The sequence below is a fragment of the Trichosurus vulpecula genome, chromosome 5 (assembly GCF_011100635.1).
Source record: "Trichosurus vulpecula isolate mTriVul1 chromosome 5, mTriVul1.pri, whole genome shotgun sequence".
NCBI lineage: Eukaryota > Metazoa > Chordata > Mammalia > Diprotodontia > Phalangeridae > Trichosurus > Trichosurus vulpecula.
In genome coordinates, this window is record NC_050577.1 from 199002004 (window position 1) to 199025470 (window position 23467).

General features: G+C 40.1%; 1 protein-coding gene across 1 annotated transcript; it reads right to left on the bottom strand.

Moving 5' to 3' along the window:
- Positions 1 to 473: 473 nt before the first annotated feature.
- On the bottom strand, positions 474 to 18341 carry TMEM52B (transmembrane protein 52B). The gene is made up of 5 exons (XM_036758553.1): positions 18258 to 18341; positions 15689 to 15732; positions 8387 to 8425; positions 2834 to 3000; positions 474 to 730 (listed from the first exon to the last, which is right to left on the bottom strand). Exons 1-5 carry the CDS (start codon positions 18339 to 18341, stop codon positions 474 to 476), a joined length of 591 nt encoding a protein of 196 aa, XP_036614448.1.
- Between the last annotated feature and the right edge of the window lie 5126 nt (positions 18342 to 23467).

Consider the following 23467-nt stretch of genomic DNA (forward strand, 5'->3'; position numbering starts at 1 on the left):
TCATTGCCAAAATGTCAGGAACTAACAGAGTGGACACGCATGGAGATTCTCTACCAAACAGGAAATAAGACCGGTGAGAACAACATCATGACTTCATCGGAAGACACTTGTGGTCCTGCAGCTTTGGAAGCGATCTGGCCCTCCACACATGGGTCGTGGAAGCACAGTGTGCCCCTCTTGTGCTCATTTCCCACTACCACACCAGTATGTATCTTTGTGGGAGAGTGTTCTCCAGGCTTAGGGGAAGGAATGTTTTATTTTGATTTTTATTACTATGTTATTTTATTAAACGCCTTTGTTTTGAACAAATTGTGTCCTGTGACTGACTGAAGAGAAAAGTAAACACATTGGAAGAGGCTCAAGAACTAGAGTTTTGAGTGATTACAGACTCTACCTTGAACCTGGGATAGCTATTCTAGGGAATCCTTGTGTGAGAGAAGGGTACTCCAAGTGCTACACACCCCAGGAAACTGTCAATTGGGGGTGTCCTCTATCTGTTGTTGAGGAACATCCTTCTCTCCGTGGGGCAGTTGCTTCTCTTCAGGCACTGGAGCCAGATCGGGAGCTTTCTGCCCACACTTGGACACTGTGAAGCGGCTCATGTGCAGAGCTTCCTCATAGCCTGGGGGCGTCTCCACAGTTGAGGACAATGAAGGTATCTGCATGGGGTTGTGAGAGTGAGCTACTGCAAAGATCCTACGGGCTGCTGGTCCAAAGACTGACTGAAGAGCTGCCGGAGAGAAAGAAAGAGGGAGCTAGAACATGGGAGCCGTGCTTGAAAAGCAGACTCTGACCTCAATGCATTAGGTTATGTTCTTTTCTGCAAATATGCAAAGTATGACCACCAGCCCTCTGACCCTCACACCCATTCCCACAACCCCTGTGAAAATCCCCAGATTCCTGGTGGAGAGGCATCTTCCTCCTCTCCTTAAAAACTCATTTGCCATAATGCCCTGGATTTATCCTTCTCTGCTTTCCAGATTCTGGTCCTACTGCCCTTTGGCCAACTAATTCCTCCTTCCTGCTATATTGAGAAACCTTTGGATGGACCCATTTACACAATCAGAGTTCTTTGGATGGCCCATCTTTGTTCTTCCTGACATCTTTCTATGCCTTCCAAGAAAGAGAAAACATCCTGCCATGGTATAAAAACTTGATTTCTCCAGCTTTCACTGGATAAAAACTTGAAACAAAAACTCACTCCTGGAATATTGATTCCAGTTCTGATCACTGAATTTGGGGAAAGATAATCATAGAACTGGAGAAGGAAGGAGTGAATGAATGAAAAAGCTCTTTATTAAATGTGCTAATTACATGACAAGCACTGGGGTCACAAATAGAAAAATAAGATACTCCTGCTTTCAAGGAGCTAACCTTCTAATGGGTGAGACAAATATAGGAGGTTTCAGTTGCAAGCAAGATGGAAAGGCACAGTGGTCCTTAGGATGCAGGAGCAAAGTAGATGGGGTGGTAGAATCATGAAACTCTTAACAGTGTCAAGAACTTTGGCAGTGAGAACTTGGACCAAGCAAAGAGTCACTATGATCATAAAGAGGTTATAGGGAGAATAGACTAAAATATATGATTCTTCAGCCCAGAAAAACAAACTTTTACAACTTTCACTAAAAGGGGATATCATTAAAATCTATAAAACTGTGAAGGGGTAGGGGTCATATAGAGATGGACTTATTCACCAAATACCAGGCTGAAGGAACTAGGAGGAGTATACTCCTTAGATTTCGAAAGACACAGATTTTGGAGAAAGAAAAAGTATGTTTTGTACAGTGGACCATAACAATAACAATAAAAATGCTAGTTAGCATCTATACAGTACTGTAAGGTTTTATAAAGCACTTTAAAAATATTCCATCATGGGGCAGCTGGGTGGTGCAGTAAGCAGAACACCAGCCCTGGAGTCAGGAGGACGTAAGTTCAAATCCAGCCTCAGACACACGACATACTTTCTAGCTGGGTGACCTTGGGCAAGTCACTTAGCCCCAATTGCCCTGCCTTCCCCCCTCCAAAAAAAAAACCCAAAAAATATTCCATCATTTTCTCTCTGCAACTGCCCTGGGAGTTAGGTGCTATTATTATCCCAAATTTGCTGATGAGGAAACTGAGACAACCTGAAGTTACATGATTTGCTGAGGATTATACTTATTAAGTCAGGCAGGATTTGAACTCAGGTTTTATTAATTCCAGGCCCAGCACAATATCTACTGTGCTGTCTAGCTGTAGTAAAATTTTAAAGTGTAGTGCTCCTTAGAGGTGGTACAGACTGAAAATATACATAGGTCCCACGAAGACAGAAGGATGCGTGCATGATAGATGAATAACTGTCCCTTCAGTAGAAGTTAGGAATGTTTTAAGGTAGGGTCATCATTAACCTTTTGAATTTGTTATGAGGGACAGCCATATGTTCCCACAAAATATCTTTTAGTGATCCCATAGACAGACTGTTGGGATGGACAGATGTGATCCAGGAACACATGTTAAAAGGATATATTAATCTCCATGATCCCTTTGTCACATCAAGGGCCGTTTCTTCATAGATTATCATTGTCAGAACCGTACAAAAAGGCCCTGATCCACCCCCACCCTCTCATTGTCGGATTCTTTGTGTTTCCCAACATGGGAACAAAATCTTTCCTTTTGCATGTCTGATTCTCACTAGCACTCGGAATATCTACAAATCAAGCAGAATTAGAATACACTGTGTTCTTGAGAATGCAGATCTGCTCAGAACATCCCAAAGGTCTACAATTTAGACTAGCATTCTTTCAAATGTTTCCTTCCCTTGGCTCCCTCCAGGTGAGTACGTGTATGTACTCACAAGTGATGGTGCTCTGAAGGGTGCTGTCATGTTCAAAGGCAATGACTGTCACTTCGTACGGTGGTGGGCCCACCTCTTCTCCTCTCTGCTGTCGACTGATGCAACAGCGGAGGCAGACTGAGGTCAGGCCGCACAGAAGGAATAGGCCACCGATCACCACCAGCAGCCTGCAAGGGGAGGGGTAGAAGGTGTGAGTGGTCATATCTCTAAATAAAAAATTTATATATCAATGTATGTACATTTGCTCCTTGTTTCTGTGTTTTCCAGAAAGACTCACAGAGTATATACTATACAGAACTGCTTTGATTTCAGCTTCCTGAGGGCCTTCATTCTTTATGAGACGGAACAAAATCACATCACCATAATGATATCATTGTTAGAATAACTGAGAGTGGTTTATAGGGGACTGTGTTTGTTGTTCTCATATTCCTTTCACTCATGTCTGACCCTTTGTAAGTTTTCTTGGCAAAGATACTGAAATGGTTTGCTATTTCCTTCTGCAGCTCATTTTACAGATGAGGCAACTGAGGCAAACAGGGTTAAGTGACTTGCTCAGGGTCACACAGTTAGTAAGTGTCTGAGGCCAGATTTGAACTCAGGAAGATGAGTCTCCCTGACTTCAGGCTTGGCACTCTATGCATTGTGCCACCTAGCCACCCCAGAACTATGTTATACTACGCTGAAGTAAAACCCTTCCTTCCCTGGAAATGGGTTATTTGGGTGTCTCTTTCTATGTAGAATGATAGCATTTTGTGCTAGTAGATGTCTCTCCAATATTCTGTTCCCTGGCTTAGCTGAGGAAGAAACATGTCTGAAGTAGAAAGGATTTCTGACTTGCTCTTTTGTTACTGAGAATTGATCAGTTATGGATCCACAATTCCAATAACCTGCATTCATATAACTACAAATTTGGTCACTGCTCTCTTAGGAACTGGATTAAAAAGCTGTTTCCACAGTAATTCCTGTGCATAAAAAACGAATAGTACCTACGAATAGGCCTATTAAGGCTCCAACATATTAAGCATGGAATTTGTGGTAGCGGGACACAGTAAACAAATAAATCCTTTGCCTAGGGAAAATAGGAAGCAGGAGGCAATGATGGGTTTGCATTTGGCATATAGAAAAGAATATGAGAATGGCTGAGCAAATTACAGCATATGAATGCAATGGAATATTATTGTGGTGTAAGAAATGACGAAAGGGACAATTGCAAAGAATCTTGGGAAGTAGGAACAGAGGCAGAGTGAAGTGAGCACAAAAGGAAGAACAGTTTATACAATGAAAACAACATGTCTCCACCTGTGGCAAAGCCTTTTTCTCAGAGAGGTGATAGACTCAGGGGTCAGGAAGAGGCCTCCGTTTTTGAACATGGCCTCTGTGTGGATTTGTCCTGCTTCATTATTCTTTGTCACAATTTTTCATTGGAAGGGGATGGAGGGGTGATAAGCAATAGCTATGCCATTGAAAGAAGGCCCTTGAAACATTTTGTTAGAAGGCTTTGAAGAGACCAGAAAGAGGTTCAGAATGAAGCAAAGAAAGCAGGACGTGTGGAATTTATTATGGACTTCGTGTAACAGGGATGTAGTGCATACACAGGGTACCTGGCACAGCATTGCTCTTGTGGAGAGGCTGAGGAAGCTGCTTCCAGGAAAATTGTGATGATGTGGGATGTTGGTGCCTGGGAGAGACTGTGGAGCATGTGTAGACATTTTTCAATGAGCCTGGTATGATAATTATATGGGTGGGAGAGGTCTGATTTGATTGGCTGCATACCTGGAACTGGTACGTGTCTTCAAAAGGGACTGAGTCAGCCTCTGCCTAGTCTCTTGGGCTATTTTCTCTTCAGCTGTGCTCTTGGTGGAGGTTTTGTCCTTTGCGGATGGCTTCCACTGAGAGCAATGCTGGAAGGAGAGAGGCCTTAGGCCTTCCCTATTGAGGCCACCCTGTGGTCCTATAAAAGTGGACCTGAATTGTTTGCTTGGGTCAGTATTTGTTCTCTTATTTTAGGTGAAGGGAGAATGGCATCCTGGTGTCTCATTTGTCAGAGTTTTGCAGCCAGCTCAGCAGGGATGCCCCTGGAGAGCAAAGAGTGTCTTTAGGAGTGACCTTTGTGACGCCACAGCTTAGGGTAGCTGGGATGAGGATTCATCTAGGAGTCATGGCACAGCTAGATATGAACTAAATAGGCCCTGTGTTATGTAGGAATTATGCTGAGTGAGCCCACTCTCTGAAGAAGACTGAGGTAGTATAGGAGAAACCTTGCCTCTGAGGTGTTGGGCCAAAATGACTGAACTTCGGCTATTGTTATATCTTCAAAGTAAATATGCCTTTCCTTATTCCAGGCCCAGCACTCTACCCAAACTGTGCTACCAGCTTCCCATATGGGATGATGGGTGTTGGGAAAAGAAGACAGTAGAGGAACATTTCTCAAATTGTGACCATTAGGATCGTTAGGAACCATTGGGGATTTCATGAGGAAAATGCTGATGTTAATGAATATTTTTCTCTAAAATATTAAAAGTGAAAATATCTCTATATCGCAAAATTTATTGTAAGTGTAGCGAGAGTTAACTGGCTATAGGGGCCATCTCATGGAGTTACCATTCTTGGTTCTGGTTGACTTTGTGGGAGCTTTGGGGTCTGCTCCATCTGGACCTGGTACGTGTCTTCAAAAGGGACTGAATCAACCTGTCCAGTCTCTTGGGCCATTTTCTCTTCAGCTATGCTGAAGCTTTTGCATTCTACTGATGGCTTCCACTGAGAACAATCCTGGAAGGGGAGAGGCCTTAGGCTTTTCCTACTGAGGCCACCCTGTGATTCTATGAAAATGGACCTAGATTGCTTGCTTGGGTCAGTATTTCACTCTGCCCTCTTCTCCTGAGCCTCTTGCCTCTTCACCATATTGCTGAATTTTCTACTTCTACAGCATCTCTTCTCTGCATCCCCTCTTCTCTACCCATACACACCTGGTTCGGGCCATCTTCACCTTATGCCTTGTATATTACAATAGCCTTGTGCTTGCTCTTCTTGTCTCAAATCTCTCTCCACCCTAATCCATCCTCACTAGCTGGAGTGATTTTCCTAAAGTTTAAGCCTATGTCACCTCTCCCATCCTACACCCCCCAATCAAGAATTAAAAGTGGCTCCCTGTTATTTCCAGGATAAAATATAAGAGTATCTGTTTGGCTCTTAAAGCCCTTCAAAAGCCAACTCCTTTATACCCTTCTAGTCTTCTTACATCTTACCCTACCCATAAATTCTATGATCTAGTGACATTGACCTTACTGCTCTTTGAACATGATATGCTATCTCCAGATCCCATGCCTTTTCAGCAAATGTCATCTGTGCCTGGAATGCTGGCCCTCATGACCTCTGATTCCTGCCTTCCTTCAGAACTCATCGTGAATCCCACTTTTTGCCGAAAGCCTTTCCTGTTGTGTCTGATTGCTTATGCCTTCCTTCTGAGACTGCTGCCGATTTACAACCATATATGTCTTGCATTTACAGTTTTTCATGTATTTTCTCTCCCATTAACATATGAGTTCTTTTAGGAAAGGGATGATATTTTTAATAATGATGCTTTAAGCATGCTTTAAGGTTTATACAGTGCTTTATAAATATTATCTCATTTTAGCCTCATTTATTTAACCTCATATTTATTTATTTATTTAGCCTCATATCATCTCATTTAGCCCTTAGACCCTGGAAGGTAAGTGCAAATATTGTTTTGTTTTTACAGATGAGGAAACTGAGACAAATTGAGATAAGATGACTTGCTCAGGGTTGTGTGGCTAGTAAGCGTCGGAGACTGGAGTTGAATACAAGTCTTACTGACTCCAGGTCTGGTGCTCTCTACATTGTACCGCCTATCTGTCTAGTATTCCTTTGTATCCCCGGTGCTTAGTTCAGTTCTTGGCACATGGTGAATGCTTAATAATAGTTGTTGACAGACTCCCTGTGACTAACAAGGTAAAACACTCTCACTTCCTTTACTGGAATTTTGCATGCAATGATCTTTTAAGCATTTTGGTTGCCCTCTTCTGGATGCTCTCCAGTTAATCAATGTCCTTCATAAATTGTGGTCCAAACCTAACAAATACACTCCATATTTGGTCCAACCAGAGTTGAGTATATCAAAATTACTGTTTTCCCATTCCTAGACACAGTGCCTTTCTTAATGAAACCCAAGATTGCCTTTGGTTTTTTTAGGCACCATGAATCTCACTATTGACTTATAATGAACTTGCAATTCATTACATCAGCCAGCTTTTCTGTAGATAAACTTCTAACTGGTCACACTGTCTTGATCATCTTATACTTGTTTAATTAATCTTTTGAACCCAAGCATTATGATTTTACATTTATTCCTATTAATCTCCTTCCTATTAAATTTATAAGAAAGAGAGGTATTGTACCTTAGTGGATAGTATTTCAGGAAGTCTGCAAGTCTGAACTTGGCTTTGGGCTGTGGGACATTTGTCTCAGTGACTTAGATAGACATCCTTATCAAAATTGCAGATGGCACAAAGCTTAGAGGGATAACAGACAGCTTGGATTTCAAAGTCAGGATTAAAAAAAAAAATCTCAACAGAATACAACATTGGGCCAAATCCAATAAAATTAAGTTTAATAGGGATAAATATAAAGTTTTAAAGTAAAACTTATAAAGTTGGGCTCAGAAAACTAACTTTACATGTATAAGCTGGAGGAGGTAGATTTGATTTCTCTCCCAACTTTGTGGTCATCTATGAATTTGATAAGCATGCTATACATACCTTTATCCAGGTCTTTGATTAAAAACTTTAAATAGCACAAGATCTAGGATAGATCTCTGTGACCTGCATCTAACAAATCCTTCCAAGTCTATATCAAATCATTAATAACTACTTTTGGGGTCAGATCATTCCCTGCCGGTTTTTGTACAGGCATGCTCAGAATGGTTTTTACATTTTGAAATTGTTTTATTGCATTTTAAAGTGGAAAAACCATTCTTAGCTCACAGGCCTTACCAAAAAAAAAAAAAAGGCAAATGGCAGGTTGGATTTGGCCTTCAGGTCATAGTTTGCTAATTTCTGACACCATTCCATCTTTTTCCATCAAAAGCTTTATCATTTATAGTCACATAGGTTGTATTCAGGAAAGGAAATTTAGTTTGTTGAGATACCATAATGGTAGCCATCCTATTGGTCCTTTGCTAGATTTGCTAGATTTATGCCTACATGTTGTAGTAGAATGAACATTTTAGATATTATTAACGTATATTTGAAGTTAGGAGACCGAGTTTCAAGTCCTAGCCCTAGCACTTATTATCTGTGTGGGTCTGAGCATATCACTTAAGCTCTCTGAGTTTCCGTTTCCTCACCTATAAAAGGAGGATTTGGATTATCTTCCTCACCAGTATAGCATAAGAAATGTGCTTTATAACATAGCCAATTGTATAAAGGTGCATTATTTTCCATGATATCACACTTGAAACTAATAATATAAATATCCTTAAGACCAATAAATGTTGATAATGGGTAACTTGCTGGAGAATTATCTTTGGAAACTTACCAGATATACCAGAGATGGACCCAGTCAGTGGTCAGACAGCTGGGGAGGAAGCAGAAAGGTCAGGTAATATAGTAAAAATAGTAAAAAGTTTGTTATACAGTGTTATATAGTTGTTATATAGTGGAAGCTTGTAATAATGTTGGTGTCAGGGGAAAAGGATGTAACCCATGTAATTAATGTTCTTTATTGAAGAAGCCTTAGAATTTGATTTAATCTGCAGTGAAACTCTATAAAGTGGTTTTACTTAACCATATACTTGAAAACCAAAGAGTATTCCTTCTGCCTTCTGCCACGATTTCTTCCTTTATTCTTGACTTATGTGAACAGGTGGCCTTTTTCCTTGCTAAGGCTATCTCCCCTACGTGCACTTTTGATCAAATTCCCTCTTATTTTTTTCCAGAAGATTTTTTTCCTCTATCATTCTTACTCTCCCCTTAATCTTAAATCTCTAATAGTTGCTTTTTTATCACCTATAAACATGCTCATCTCTCTTCTATCCTTCCCCTCTAAATATTCTTTTATATCTTTTCTCCATTTTATGACTAAACTTGAGAAAGTCTTCTATACTCAGTGCCCCTATTTCCTTTTTTCTAATTCCCTTAACCCTATAGTTTGGCTTCTGATCTCATTCAATTGAAACTACTTTCTTCAAAGTTACTAGTGATCTCTTAATTACCAAACCTATTTTTTCTCAGTCCTTATCCTTCTTGGCCTCTCTGAAGTCATTGAAACTCTCAATAACCCTCTTCTCCCCCTTTTTTCTCTTTATGTTTCTCCATAAGAACCCTCCACATTCTCCTCTCAGAGGGGTCTGATCCCTCTTTCTCAGTCTCCTTTGTTGGATTTTTTTTTACCCAGGCCATGCTGGCTACCCATGGATTTTCCTTAAGGCTCTGTCCTGAGCCTTCTTGTCTTCTCCTTCGATGCTACTTCACTTAGTGATCTCAGTAGCACCCATAGGTTCAATTATCATTTCTATGCAGATGATTCTCAGATTTATTTATCCAGTCCTAATCTCTATCCTGACCTTCAATTTCACACCTTGACTTTGATATCCCATAGATATCTTAAACTCCACATGGCCAAAATTGAACTCATTGTTTTCTCCACCCTCCCACCAAAGCTTCCCTTCTCCTTAATTTTCCTATTATTGTTGAAGGCACTGTCATTCTCCCAGTCACTCAGATGACATCCTAGGTGTCATCCTCAACTCCTCCCTCTCCCTCACTCCCTATGTCTAATCTGTTGCCAATGCCTGTTGAATTTACCTAAAAAGTGTCTCTTGTACGTGCCCTCTTCTATCCTCTAACACTGCCCTGGTGAAGGCCTTTATCACCTCATGCCTTGGACTATTCTAATAGCCCACTGGTTGTTCTCCTTATCTTAAGCCTCTCGCCACTTCAGTCTATCTTCTCTGAACAGTCCAACTTCTCTGAACTATCAAAGTGATCTCACTAAAGTACAGATCTGACTATGTCAGTCCCTCCTTGCCTCCATTCAATAGACTCCATGTTACACCCAGGATCAAACATAGAATCTTTTATTTGACTTCATAACCTCCTTCACAACCCAGTCCCTTCCCACCTTTCTAGTCTTCTTATACTTCACTTCCTTCCACATACTCTGTGATCTAGTGACACTGGCCTCCTTGCTCTTCCCCACACATGACACTCCATTGCCCCAACTCCATGAATCTTCATGCACTGAGCTGATTTCCCATGTCTGGAATTCACTATCTTTTCCTTGCCTACCTTTCTTGACTTCTTTCAAGTCTCACCCAACATCCTACCTTCTACAAGAAGCCTTCCCCAGTCTTCCTTCTCTTCATCCTAGTGCCTTCCCGCTGAGATTATCTCCAGGTTATCCTGCATGTATCTTGTTTGTTCATAGCTGTTTACATATTGTCTCCCCCTCCCCCTATTAGACTCTGAGTTCCTTGAAGGCAGGAACTTTTTTCTTTTTTTTTCTTTTGCATCTTCAACACTCAGCATGGTAGCTGGCATATAATAAGTATTTATAAATGCCACTGACTTCTAGTTCTCACTAGATTCCCAGTCATCTTCAATTTTGTTTCATTTACCTGCTGTGTGACCCTGGAGAAGTCACTTATAACCCTATTTGCCTCAGTTTCCTCATCTGTAAAATAAGCAGGAGAAGGAAATGGCAAACCACTCTAATATCTTTGCCAAGAAAATCTCAAACAGGGTCACAAAGAGTCACATAACTGAACCACAAAGAACTCATCTGTTTCTACACGTGGCTTCTGTGTCTTTATAAAACCCAGACAAGGCAAGTGTATCAGAATCACAAAACCTCAGAATTGGTCCTGGTAAACTTGTAAACTAAGCCTAACAAAACTCATCCAGTCTGTGTTTGAAGATCTCTAGAGATAGGGAGTTTACTACCTTTCAAGGCTGCCTCATTTTACCTTGTGACAACTCTAATTGTCAAGAGAGTTTTCCTCTAATATCTAGTCTAGATCTGCCCCTCTGACTCTTAGCCGTTGTTGCTAGTTTTGCCCTCTGGAGTCGTGAAAAAGAAATCTAATTTTCTTTCATTTGATAACCCTTCAAATATTTGATGACAGATCATAATCCATCTGTCCTGCCTCCCCATCCCCAATCTTTTCTCCTCCAGGGCATATTCCCAATTCTTTCAACCAGCTTTGTTTCATAACCCTGATCATCCCCCTCTGGACAGTATCCAATTTGTCAATGTTTTTCAAATTCAGCATTTAAGATGGAGTCCGACATTCCAGATATGGCCTGAATTGGAAAGAATATACTACCACCCTTATTCTGAACAACATTTCTCTCTAAATCCAGATTTAATCCAAGCACCCCTTTCTATTGGTAACATCAATTATCTTACTGATTTTATTGGCTTATTATGTATATTGAGCTTGCTGTCCATGAAACAACCAGATTTTTTTTAGACTAATGATGGTGATAATGATGAAGATGGTGGTGATAACAATTTATCTAGAAGCATTTTAAAGTTTGCAAAGCACTTTACATAGATTATCTCATTTGATCCACACAACAGCCCCAGGAAGTAAGTTCTATTATTATCCATTTATAGATAAGGAAACCCAGGCAGACAGAGATTAAGTGACTTGTCCAGAGACACACAACTGTTATTTATCTGAGCCAGGATTCTATCTCAGGTCTCTCTGACTCCCAGACTAGTGCTCCATAAGCAATATAGTACCACTGTCTATTCATGCCATCCCTATCTGGACCTTAAAATCATATAGCCTCTCCTAGTCTTATTTTCTCATGTGTATAATGGAGATGATAAGAATTTTACTATTCAAAGTTGTTGTAAAGGTCAAATGAGATTAGGCATATGACAGTACTCTGTATAGCCATAAAGTGCTCACATTTTCTGGTTTCTGAATAATCAGTCAGCATACATTTATGGAATACCTACCACATGCCCAGGATTGTGCTATGGGAAATGTAAAATAAATGTGGGAACTATAGTTCCTATCTTATGGCTCATATAGCTTTTGCAGAACTCTTTATATTCTCTGTGGTTGTCACTTCAATTTTGTCCATGTTTAATATTTCTTTTCAAGCGACATTCCCACAGACTTTTCTTCAGTGATGCTTGCTGCATTTCTGATTAATGAGCAGTAATGGTTATGATGAGATATCTCCCTCTATATGCTGCCTTAGCTAAGCAGGACGATGGGGTCAGTCAACTGATCAATCAACCTATTGAGGCTAGGTCCTAGGCAAGATATTGTACTGTGAGCATAACAACAAAACATTTCTTTAGCACCTACTAAATATATTCCCCATCCTGTCTCCTTCTTCACATGTACTTTTCCAAACCCTTTTTTCTCCCTCTAGTCCTATATCTGCATGCTCACTCCTTGCACTTAGAGCAGATGATTTAGCTTTTGATTCACTGAAATGTGGTAGCTACTTCTCATGAGGTTATCCGGCTTTCCTTCTCCATTCCTCTCCATTTCTCCACATCATTACCCATTTTCCCTTTCTTCCCTCTGATTAGAGAAGCATCATTGCTCCTCATTAAGGCTAATCCTTCCTCTAGTGTCCTTCTTTTTCTTCCCTTGCCTCCTTCAGGAGCCAGTTCTAGCAGTCATCCCCTCTCTCCTAGATGCAGCTTTATTGTCTGTCTCTTCTCTACCTCAAGGCTAATTTTCCATTTGACTGGCTCTGGTCTCTGTTCAAAAATCTTCAACAGCTCACTATGGCCCCCCAGCAAAAGTTCAGGCTCCTTCCATGGTCCTCTACAACCTGATGCCCTCCACATAAACTCTAAGCTTCCCAGAACATGCCTTATTATGTCCTCTATGTTTCAGTCTCTGTCTCTCTCTCTCTCCCCTCCCTCCCTCTCTTCCTCTCTTCTCTCTCTTTGTCTCTCTTTCACTCACATTCTCCTGTCTTGTGTCTCTCCTTCCCTTCTTCCCTGTCCCTCCATCTCCATCTCTCTTCCTCTTATCTTCTCTCTCCCTCTCTCCCTCTTACTCCATTTCTCCCTCTCTCTTTCCTTCTGTCTCACTCTTTTTTCCCTCCTGGTCTCTTCCCCTCCCTCTCATTCTCCCCCTCTCATTCTCTCCTCCCCTCTCTTAATCCATCCATTAAGATCCAACTCAGAAGTGAGCAGAACCAAGAGAACATTGTACACAGTAACAGCCATGGTGTGCAATGACTGACTGATAGATTTAGCTTTTCTCAGCAATGCAAAGACCTAAAACAATTCCAAAAGACTCATGATGGAAAATGCTATCTACATCCAGACAAAGAAATATGGAGTCTGAATGCATATTGAAGCAGACTATTTTCTTTTTTTGTTTTGTTTTGTTTTATTTTATGTTTTTCTTTCTCATGGTTCTTCCCATTTGTTCTAATTCTTCTATACGACTTGACTAATGTGAAAATATGTTTAATAGAACCAGGAGATCATTATATATGATTACAGATACATGGCATCTGTAAGGACTAACTTTGACAGACTTGGCTCCTTTCATCAATGCAAGCTCCAAAGACAGCTCCAAAAGACTCATGATGGAAAAAGCCAAGCACTTTCAGAAAAAGAATCATGGAGTCTGAATGCAGATAGAGGCAAATTATTTGCTCTCTCTTTTTTTCCTTCTTTTTTGGTTTTGTTTCTTCTTTCTCATGGTTCATTCCATTGGTTATAATTCTTCTTTACAACTGAACTATTATGTAAATAAGTTCAATGTGAAGGTATATGTAGAACCTATATTGGATTACATGCTGCATTGGGGGGGGAGAGGAGGGGGAGGGAGAGAAAATTTGGAACCCTAAAACTTATGGAACTGAGTGTTGTAAACTAAAAATATAAAATAAATTCATTAAAAAAAGAAAATATGTTTAATAGGAATGTATGTGTAGAGCCTATATTGGATTGCATGTCATCTTGAGGAGGGGGAGAAAATTTAAAACCAAAAATAAATAAACTTATTAAAAATAAAATGAAATAAAATCCAACTCAAATACCACTTTCTCCCCATTTTGCTTTGTACCTCTTTACTGTGCTTATATTAATATTATGTATGTCACTTTATACTTTTGTCAACTGTAAACTCTGTGAAGGCAGAGCTCATACCTCATCTGAACTTTTTGGTTTCTTCTCACCAAAGCTTGGCACAGTGTTCTGTGCACATGGAAGCTTATTAAATGTTTGTGGAATATAAATTGTGCTAGGTTCATGACAGAATGGAGGTCTAATGGTGTAATGATGTAAAAGTGTAATGGGACTGAGTACCAGAGGGAGATAAAGAAAGATTTGTATTAAAATCCAAACTCGGACACTTTATTGACTTGGGTAGGATCTCAGATGTGAGGAAAGAAAGGATCTTAGGGCTCATCTAGTTACAGAAGAAATTGGGGCCCAAAGAGGTCCAGCAGCTTTCTCAAGGATACTCAGGGAATTTTAACAGCTTCCCTAAGGCCAGGAGCAGCACTTTTTCAACTATACTGCTCTGATTTCCTTTACTTAATCTCATTGTGCCTTGATTCCTTCATCTGTGAAGTGGGAGCAACTCACAAGGTTGTTGTGTGGCTCAAATATCATCTTTAATAATTAATGTAAGAGAAAATAAGCATCAAAAAAAGATACAAGTCTTATCTTCAAGGAATTTACAATGTATCTGGGAAAACAGAACTAACATATATAGTCATTTAGAAAAATGATTAAATGCTAAACTGTGTAGCATTAACTAAAAATGTAATCAGAGTTCAAAGAAGGAAGAGAATATTTTAGGCTGGAGAAGTCAGGAAAAACTTGCAGAATCACTGTATCAAGGAAGGCAAGAGAGTAACTATACTAAATGTATCAAGTATGTGAATATGTTTAAGGTCTATGAGGGCAAGGACCCAGCACCATATTTATACATCTCCTCAAGCACTAGCATATTGCTTTATGATTCCCTTGAGCCATTATCACACAATTCTTAGGGAGCTGCCTGAAGCCCATAGAGTAGTAACCTACCCAGGATCCTATAGTGTCAGAGTCAGGATTTGAATTCAGGCCTTCCTGACTCCAAGTCTAACACTGTGCTGCTTTCATACTAAGTATTCACTAAATGTTGGAGGAATGAATTGGAAGATATTAAAAGATATTCAAATATGAGGTGGTGGTAGTGCTTAAGAAATCCTAGAGGTAAATGTGTTTGTAGCCAGGGACTATAGCTAAATAAAGCCCAGCATGGATGATGGATGATTTACAAAAGCATATATGAAGGATGTATGATAAGCCACTGTGATTGCATTCTATACGAATTAAGATGGGGATGGATGGGGAGTCTGGTTTTGGAAATAGCACTGTGAGCAATGCTGGTTTGCAATCTTTAGGATAATGGTGACACACATCTGTGCTTCTGAATGGCTTATCTCTGACAATTGTTGTTGTTAAGTCGTTTCAGTCATGTCTGACTCTTTGAGACCCCATTTGGGGTTTTCTTGGCAAAGATACTGGAGTGGTTGGCCATTTCTTTCTCCAGCTCATTTTACAGATGAGGAAATTGAGGCAAACAGGGTTAAATGACTTGCCCAGGATCATCTAACTAGTGTCTAAGGCTGGATTTGAACCTAGGTCTTCCTGACTCTAGAGCCCTTACTCTATCTGCTGTGTCACCTAGGCTCCCCAGTTAATGCCTATCCCAGTAGTAACAGAGACAAAGAAATTCCCCCTCATCCTACTGCCCCCCACCCCAGGCCATCTACCAACTTCTTGTCCTCTGTTCTTGGCTCAACCTTCCTCCCTCCCTCCTTGGGAAATGGGTTTGGAGGTTCAGATACTCACTGCTCAGAATTCACACAGTTCTCTTCACATGTCACCCGAGGAAGCTACAAAAAGTGAAAGTAACAGATGATTGGAACCTGCTCTGCTATATAATCTGCTTCTACCTGTCATTTCCTCCCCTTTTTGCTGGGACCTGTTTTTTCCACTGATAAGAACAGAGATACAAATTCAATCCACGTATGGGCCAATCAGCTTCACTGTGTTCCAAGGTCACAGGTTTTACACCAAACCTGCACATTCAGCTTGCAAAAGCATTCCCTGCTCAGAAATATGAGGACCAGGCAAAGGAGTGTGAATGAATTGATGCAAAACTTCTGCCACTTTTTCGTGGCAGTAGTGATGGTTAAGGGAAGCTGTATCAAAGGCTCTTGCTGAATGAGCAGCATTGTTTTTGTAGACAGTGACGCTGGTGTCTGAGGGTCTGACTTGAAGACCTAGGGATGTCTCAATAAGTCTCAAAAAATCTGTCTGGCTGAAGTGTTCCTCTACCTCAAGGGAATCCCTAGGAAACCTCAGTTCCTTCCATCTCCTCCTTCACCCTCTGATCACCTGCAAGCACTCAGACTAACCAGGACATACAGCAATAAAGGGCACAAAGCAATAGAAAATCCCAAGAACCCCTTTCAGTAAGCCCTTTTTCCTCAAGGTCCTGGATAGTCCCATATGCCTCACAATATTGTCCAGAGTGATAACCCAACAAAGGGGAAATAAGCACTTGCTTTTCTGCTGGTCCAGCTTCTCCTGGTGTCTATAAGAACACTTCTTCAGCTCAGGTCACCACTGGGGCTCCCACTTCCTTCTTTCCCTGGCTCACAGTTGCTTCTTGCTTATGGCTCCAAGTTACTCTTGAATATTCTTCTCTCTCCATCTGCTTCCTTAAGGCCCTGTAGCTTCTGCTGTCTCTCTAGGACTCCTCACTTCAATCTCCTGCCTCCAATAGGTGAACTTTTAACTTATCCTGCCCCTACTACTTTTTGATCACCTTCTCTCCAATCCTTCCCCCCTTTCCAAAACCTCTGTATGTGTTATCTTTCCGCCAGTAGAATGTCAGATCCTTGAGGGCAGGACTGTCTTGCTTACATAAATGTGTATCCTTGGTACTTAGTACAATGCCTGGAATAAAGTGAACAAGTGAACACATTAGAGGATTGCTCTACCTATCTATCCATCCATCCATCCATCCATCTATCTATCTATCTATCTATCTATCTATCTATCTATCTATCTGTCTGTCTGTCTGTCTGTCTGTCTGTCTGTCTGTCTGTCTGTCTATCTATCTATCTATCTATCTATCTATCTATCTGTCTATCTATCTATCTACCTATCTGTCTACCATCTATCTGTCCTATCTATATGTCTATCTATCTGCCTGTTTATCTATCTATCTACCTATCATTTCTTTATCTATTTCTGTCATTTATATGGCTGCACCAGTGCTGAACAATTCTTTCTGGGCCACATTCTTCTATCTTCAAATCTATGCCCCCTTGCCCTTGAATGCTTTGCTCTCCTCAAATGTCACATCAACCTGTGCATGTACTCTCCAGCCAGGAATATCTGCTCACAGCTCTCAAGACCAGGACTTCCCAGTGCTGAATTGAATTGAATTCTCATAGAGGGTCAATAAAAGTTGAATGTGCTTAATAGGTACAAAAATTTATTAGTACTTAAGAGAAAAATAAAAGGTGAGTAGAACACTAACTCCATTTTATAAACAGAAAACAAAAAAGATAGCACCCAATCCTCTAAGAATTCTATTTCCAATCCTACTATCTCTCTTCCTCTCAATGAATCTCGTTACAACTCACATTTTTCCTTAGAAATTGGACTGAATCCTTGGGGAGAAATGACCCATTGAACTTTTTTCTTGTTCTCTCACATCTAATAAGCTAGTCCATTTCTTGGCTAACCTGCAATACATAACCAGATGAGAGACATCTTAGCAGTTCAAAGTGTCCTTAAGGGATCAAATCCATTCTTTAATTTTTTTAATATTTTATTTTTCCCCCAATTACATGTAAGAACAATTAAAAAAATGTTGAGTTCCAGAGTCTCTTCCTCCCTCCTTCCCATAATCCTTCATTGAGAAGGCAAGCAATTGATCAAATCCATTATCCAGTTTTTTATCTTGTGGATTTGGGATTGTCTATTTAGCATAGGGATCAGGGCCATACTAAGGTGTAAAAGAGGGACAATCTCCTTGTACCTGATCTTGACATATCACATAGTGTATATAGGTCTATGCAGTAGGAAAAGGCTGATAAATGCATCCTTAATGTATCCTGAAGAAAAGAGAAGCTTGAACCTTCATGTAGCCATTCTAAAGCCCTACTGTACCTCACCTGAACCCAAGATGATTGTAACTTCTGCTCCTTACTCCATTTCTCATTATGACCAGACATACATGCTTTTTAAAATCTTCAGTGAAATCACCATGATCATACTGTCCTCTTCTAAACAGGCCCTGTCTCCATGCACCTTATCTCCCCCATTGAACCTCTCTTCCCCACAGAACCATGGGTATATGTGTGTGGAGGTGGGGGATCTTCCTCCTCACACTTGGACTCACCTGGGAGAGACACACCAGAGTAGAGAAGGTCACAAACAGGAGATGGTTGCTCATGGTGCTGAGCTTCTGTTTCTTCTGATTCATGTAGTATTTACTTGCTGTCTTCTTTCAAAATCCTGGGCCATCTCATATTCTTTGACTATGAGGAAAGAGACACTACACTTAAATGAACCACAGCTTGCCTCAGTTTCCTCTTTTTATCTTATTTTTTAAAAACTCTTTTTCCTGTCATATCTTCTCTCTCTTTTCTTTGATCCTTTGACCCTTTCTTGCTCACATCTGCTTCTTGTCTCCTTTCTTTCTGTATAATTCTGTTTTCTTCTCACTTTTTTTTTACTATGAGGGAAGATTCAGGTCAGACCCATCTGTCCTCTCTACCAGTTATCTTTCCTAGGTATTGGTTTTCTTGACTGGGGAAAAAGGGAAATGCAAAAGATAGATTGCTAATAAGCTATAGAATCCCAATTCTAGTCTTCCTTTTGCCAAGAAAGTGGTAATATTCCTACTCTTTCCCCACAACTCTCCAGAGAGACTGCTGGAAATGAAAATGACCTCTACCTTACTCCCCCATGTGACCACTCTCCTCCCATCCCCCTCTCTAAGGCATTGCTTTCCCTCACTGCAGCTGCAGTCAGAAACTTGTCTGGTTATGGACCATTTACCCTCAACCTCAAGAATATCTGAAGAGATTGTCCAATGGCCTGGAAAGCCATCTCAAGCTAGGGCAGGGTCAGGTGAAGATTAAGATCAGGAATCCCTGCTGCAGCTCTTCCGTTTGCACACACCTTCACTGGGAACCTCCAGCCCCCTTTAGAACAGATCATTTAGTCAACTGGTATGTGAATGACAGTGTTTGAAATTCCACTGCCAGTACTGAGTCCAGCCTTAGATACTATAAGAGGAATTCATTTAGTCAACAAACATTTATGAAACACTTATTTCTATTACGTGTTTATCACTTAACTCCCTTGTCTCCACACTCTATCCCTTTGACTTTCTAAACATTTTTTCCTGGTTATTACTTCCTTATCTCCCTGTACAACAAAGTAGGCACTTTGCTTTTTATATATGAATCCCCAACACTAAGGCTCAATGATTGACATAAAGGAAATAATCAGTGATTTTTATTCATTCATTTATACTCAATTAGGAGTCATGTACTTGATGAAAATGAAAATAGAAAAATAAACTAAGCAAGGTATCCGTCCTCACAGACTTTCTAGCCTAGTAGATGATACCAAATAAATAGACGTATGGCTCTTGCCCTCCAAGAAAATATACTCAAATGGGAGAGAAAATATATGGAAAGGAAATAGAATATATGAAAAGAGATGCCTAATTAAGTACAACAACATTTACAATTATTTATTTTTAGAGTGATACCTATCTTATGTGTGTTGTAGATAATTATGTATTTTGTTGTTCAGTTGTTTTCAGTCATGTCTGACTCTTTGTAACCCCATCTGGGGTTTTCTTGGGAAAGATACCATGGTGGTTTGTAATTTCCTTCTCCAGGTCATTTTACAGATAAGGAAACTGAGACAGACAGGGTTAAGTGACTTGCCCAGGGTCACCCAGCTAGTAAGTGTCTGAGACTAGATTCGAACTCAGGAAGGTGAGTCTTACTGACTCTAGGCCTGGCACTCTATCAACTGCACCACCTGCCTGTGTGTATATACATATACATATAAATATATATGTACATGTATGTGTATGTATATACACACACATATATACATATATACATACACATATACGTTGTCTAAAAATATAGATGCAGCCCATGGATGCCAATGGATAGTTATAATCTGAAGTTTGGCTCACTTATGAGGAAAGCAGGAGAAGGACTAGGCCTGTACCACAATAGGTGGAGGAAGCAAAGGAACAGCCAAGGTCTGGGACCACTGAGGCTGTTAATCTCTTTCAGCCTCAAAGAAGGGCATGAGGCTAGAATGAAATCTATCTGCTAGTCCTCTAATATACCTGGTCTAAAAGTCTGATAGATTCAGAACAAAAGTCACTTCTCTGATCACTCTTAAACGGAGGCATTCCTTAGCTTATGCTTTCTAGTCACTACCAAATGTTAGTCACATGAAAGAAACAAATAATACTAACAAGGAACATTTATTTGAAGAAAAGAGCAAACAGAAATTGAAGTTCCACAGATTAGAATATACCAAGGAGAACATAAGAGTAAATAAGCTTTTCAGCTGGGAGTGAAATAAGATCTAAGTTCAAACCAGGAGAGAGAGAATGATCTCACCCAGGGGAGGTCCACTTTCAGCAGACTCTAGATTTGCAGGCCCTGAGGTCAAGAAACATGATGGGTTTGGCTCCCATATGTGTCTGTGGCTCAGAGGGCTCCAATTTGCCATTTATTCTCTCTCTTCTGCTCTCTCACCTTCTCTCTCCTCTTCCTTTCTTCCTCTCCTTCTTCCCTTCTCTTTTCCTTCTCTTCTCTTCTTTCCCCCTCTTTCTTCCCTTTCCCTCCTTTTCCTCTTCCTCTCTCTCCCCCTTGGTCTCTCTCTGCCTCTTTCCTCCCTACCCCTTTCCCCTTATATCTCTAACCATATTTTGTAACTGATGAAACTGAGACCTTAGGAACTTGGCTTAGGAGCTCTCTGTTCAGTCCTATTCTGTTCATTTGGTGACTAAACATTGACTGTAGACACCCTATGGGAGATAGGACAGATTAGTCCTTCTAAAATACGAGAATGACTTTTAACAATTCAAAGTCAGGAGGCTTGATTACCTGGAAATCTTCTGGCACTCTTTCCCCACTTACAGCAGTTCATGAATTCTTGCCTTGCTAAAACGATAATTTCATCCTTTGATAGTAGAGGAAACGACTAAAGAATAACCAAGAAGAAGGCTGGAGGTGGTGGTATTGCTGCTCCCCAATGAAGAATGATCCAGGGACTCTATAGCCTTAACCCATTCATCAGAGATGCTACGCCTTGTGAAGAGTCAGCTCAAATGCTGAGATATCTTCTTCACCAAGCCTAGCTGTGGCTGTGGCTGTGGCCTGTGAGGAACCAGACCACTGGCCCAGTAGAATTATTCTGTCTGTTGTTTCCTTTCTCTGCAGATTCTCACTTTTTTTTAAAAAAAAATTATTTATTTATTTATTTAATATATTTAGTTTTCAGCATTGGTTTTCACAAGAGTTTGAATTACAAATTTTCTCCCCATTTCTACCCTCCCCCCCCACTCCAAGATGGCGTATATTCTGGTTGCCCTGTTCTCCAGTCAGCCCTCCCTTCTGTCACCCCACTCCCCTCCCATCCCCTTTTGCCTTCCTTTCTTGTAGGGCAAGATAAATTTCTATGCCCCATTGCCTGTGTATCTTATTTTCTAGTTGCATGCAAAAACTTTTTTTTGTTTTTGAACATCTGTTTTTAAAACTTTGAGTTCCAAATTCTCTCCCTTCTTCCCTTCCCACCCACCCTCCCTAAGAAGTCAAGCAATTCAACATAGGCCGCATGTGTATTATTATGTATAACCCTTCCACAATACTCATGTTGTGAAAAACTAACTACATTTTGCTCCTTCCCAACCCATCCCTTTATTGAATTTTCTCCCTTGACCCTATTCCCTTTTGAAAGTGTTCGTTTTTGATTACCTCCACTCCCATCTGCCCTCCCCTCCATCATCACCCCCCCCCCCCTTTTTTAAATCTTCTTCCCTCTTCTTTCCTGTGGGGTAAGATACCCAATTGAGTATGTATGGTATTCCCTCCTCAGGCCAAATCTGATGAGAGCAAGATTCACTCATTCCCCCCCCCCCACCTGCCCTCTCCCTTCCTCTCACAGAACTGCTTCCTCTTGCCACCTTTATGTGAGATAATCCACCCCATTCTATCTCTCCCTATCTTCCTCTCTCAATATATTCCTCTCTCATCCCTTAATTTGATTTTACTTCTTTTAGATATCTTCCCTTCATCTTCAACTCACCCTGTGCCCACTCTCTCTCTATATATATCTATATATCTATATACACACATACATATATACATACATACACATTCACTTATATATATATACACAAACATATATATACATAAACATATATAAACACACATATATAAACATATATATACATAAACATATATATATACATAAACATATATATATATATATATATATATATATATATATATATATATATATGCATATTCCCTTCAGCTACCCTAATACTGAGGTCTCATGAATCATACACATCGTCTTTCCATGTAGGAATGTAAACAAAACAGTTCAACTTTAGTAAGTCCCTTGCAATTTCTTTTTCTTGATTACCTTTTCATGCTTCTCTTGATTCTTGTGTTTGAAAGTCAAATTTTCTATTCAGCTCTGGTCTTTTCACTGAGAAAGCTTGAAAGTCCTCTATTTTATTGAAAATTCATATTTTGCCTTGGAGCATGATACTCAGTTTTGCTGGGTGGGTGATTCTTGGTTATAATCCTAGCTCCATTGACCTCCAAATATCGTATTCCAAGCCCTTCGATCTCTTAATGTAGAAGCTGTCAGATCTTGGATTATTCTGATTGTGTTTCTACAATACTGAAGTTGTTTCTTTCTGGCTGCTTGAAATATTTTCTCCTTGATCTGGGAGCTCTGGAATTTGGCGACAATATTCCTAGGAGATTTCTTTTTGGGATCTATTTGAGGAGGCGATCGATAGATTCTTTCAATTTCTATTTTGCCTTCTGGCTCTAGAATATCAGGGCAGTTCTCTTTGATAATTTCATGAAAGATGATATCTAGGCTCTTTTTTTGATCATAGCTTTCAGGTAGTCCAATAATTTTTAAATTATCTCTCATGGATCTATTTTCCAGGTTAGTGGTTTTTCCAATGAGATATTTCACATTGTCTTCCACTTTTTCATTCCTTTGGTTCTCTTTTATAATATCTTGATTTCTCATAAAGTCACTGGCTTCCACTTACTCCAATCTAATTTTTAAGATAGTATTTTCTTCAGTGGTCTTTTGGACCTCCTTTTCCATTTGGCCAATTCTGCCTTTCAAGGCATTCTTCTCCTCATTGGCTTTTTGGAACTCTTTTGCCATTTGAGTTAGTCTGTTTTTTAAGATGTTGTTTTCTTCCGTATATTTTTCCGTATTTTTTTGGGTCTCCTTTAGCAAGTCATTGACTTGTTTTTCATGGTTTTCTTGCATCACTCTCATTTCTCTTCCCAATTTTTCCTCTACTTC

Excerpts from the sequence above, each read along its gene's own strand:
- TMEM52B (XM_036758553.1), bottom strand. The coding sequence starts at position 18,341 with ATGAATCAGAAGAAACAGAAGCTCAGCACCATGAGCAACCATCTCCTG. Across the intron at positions 15,733-18,257 it reads CTCTGGTGTGTCTCTCCCAG|CTTCCTCGGGTGACATGTGA; the intron begins GTGAGTCCAAGT and ends CACTTTTTGTAG. Across the intron at positions 731-2,833 it reads CCTTCAGAGCACCATCACTT|CTCTTCAGTCAGTCTTTGGA; the intron begins GTGAGTACATAC and ends TCTCTCCGGCAG.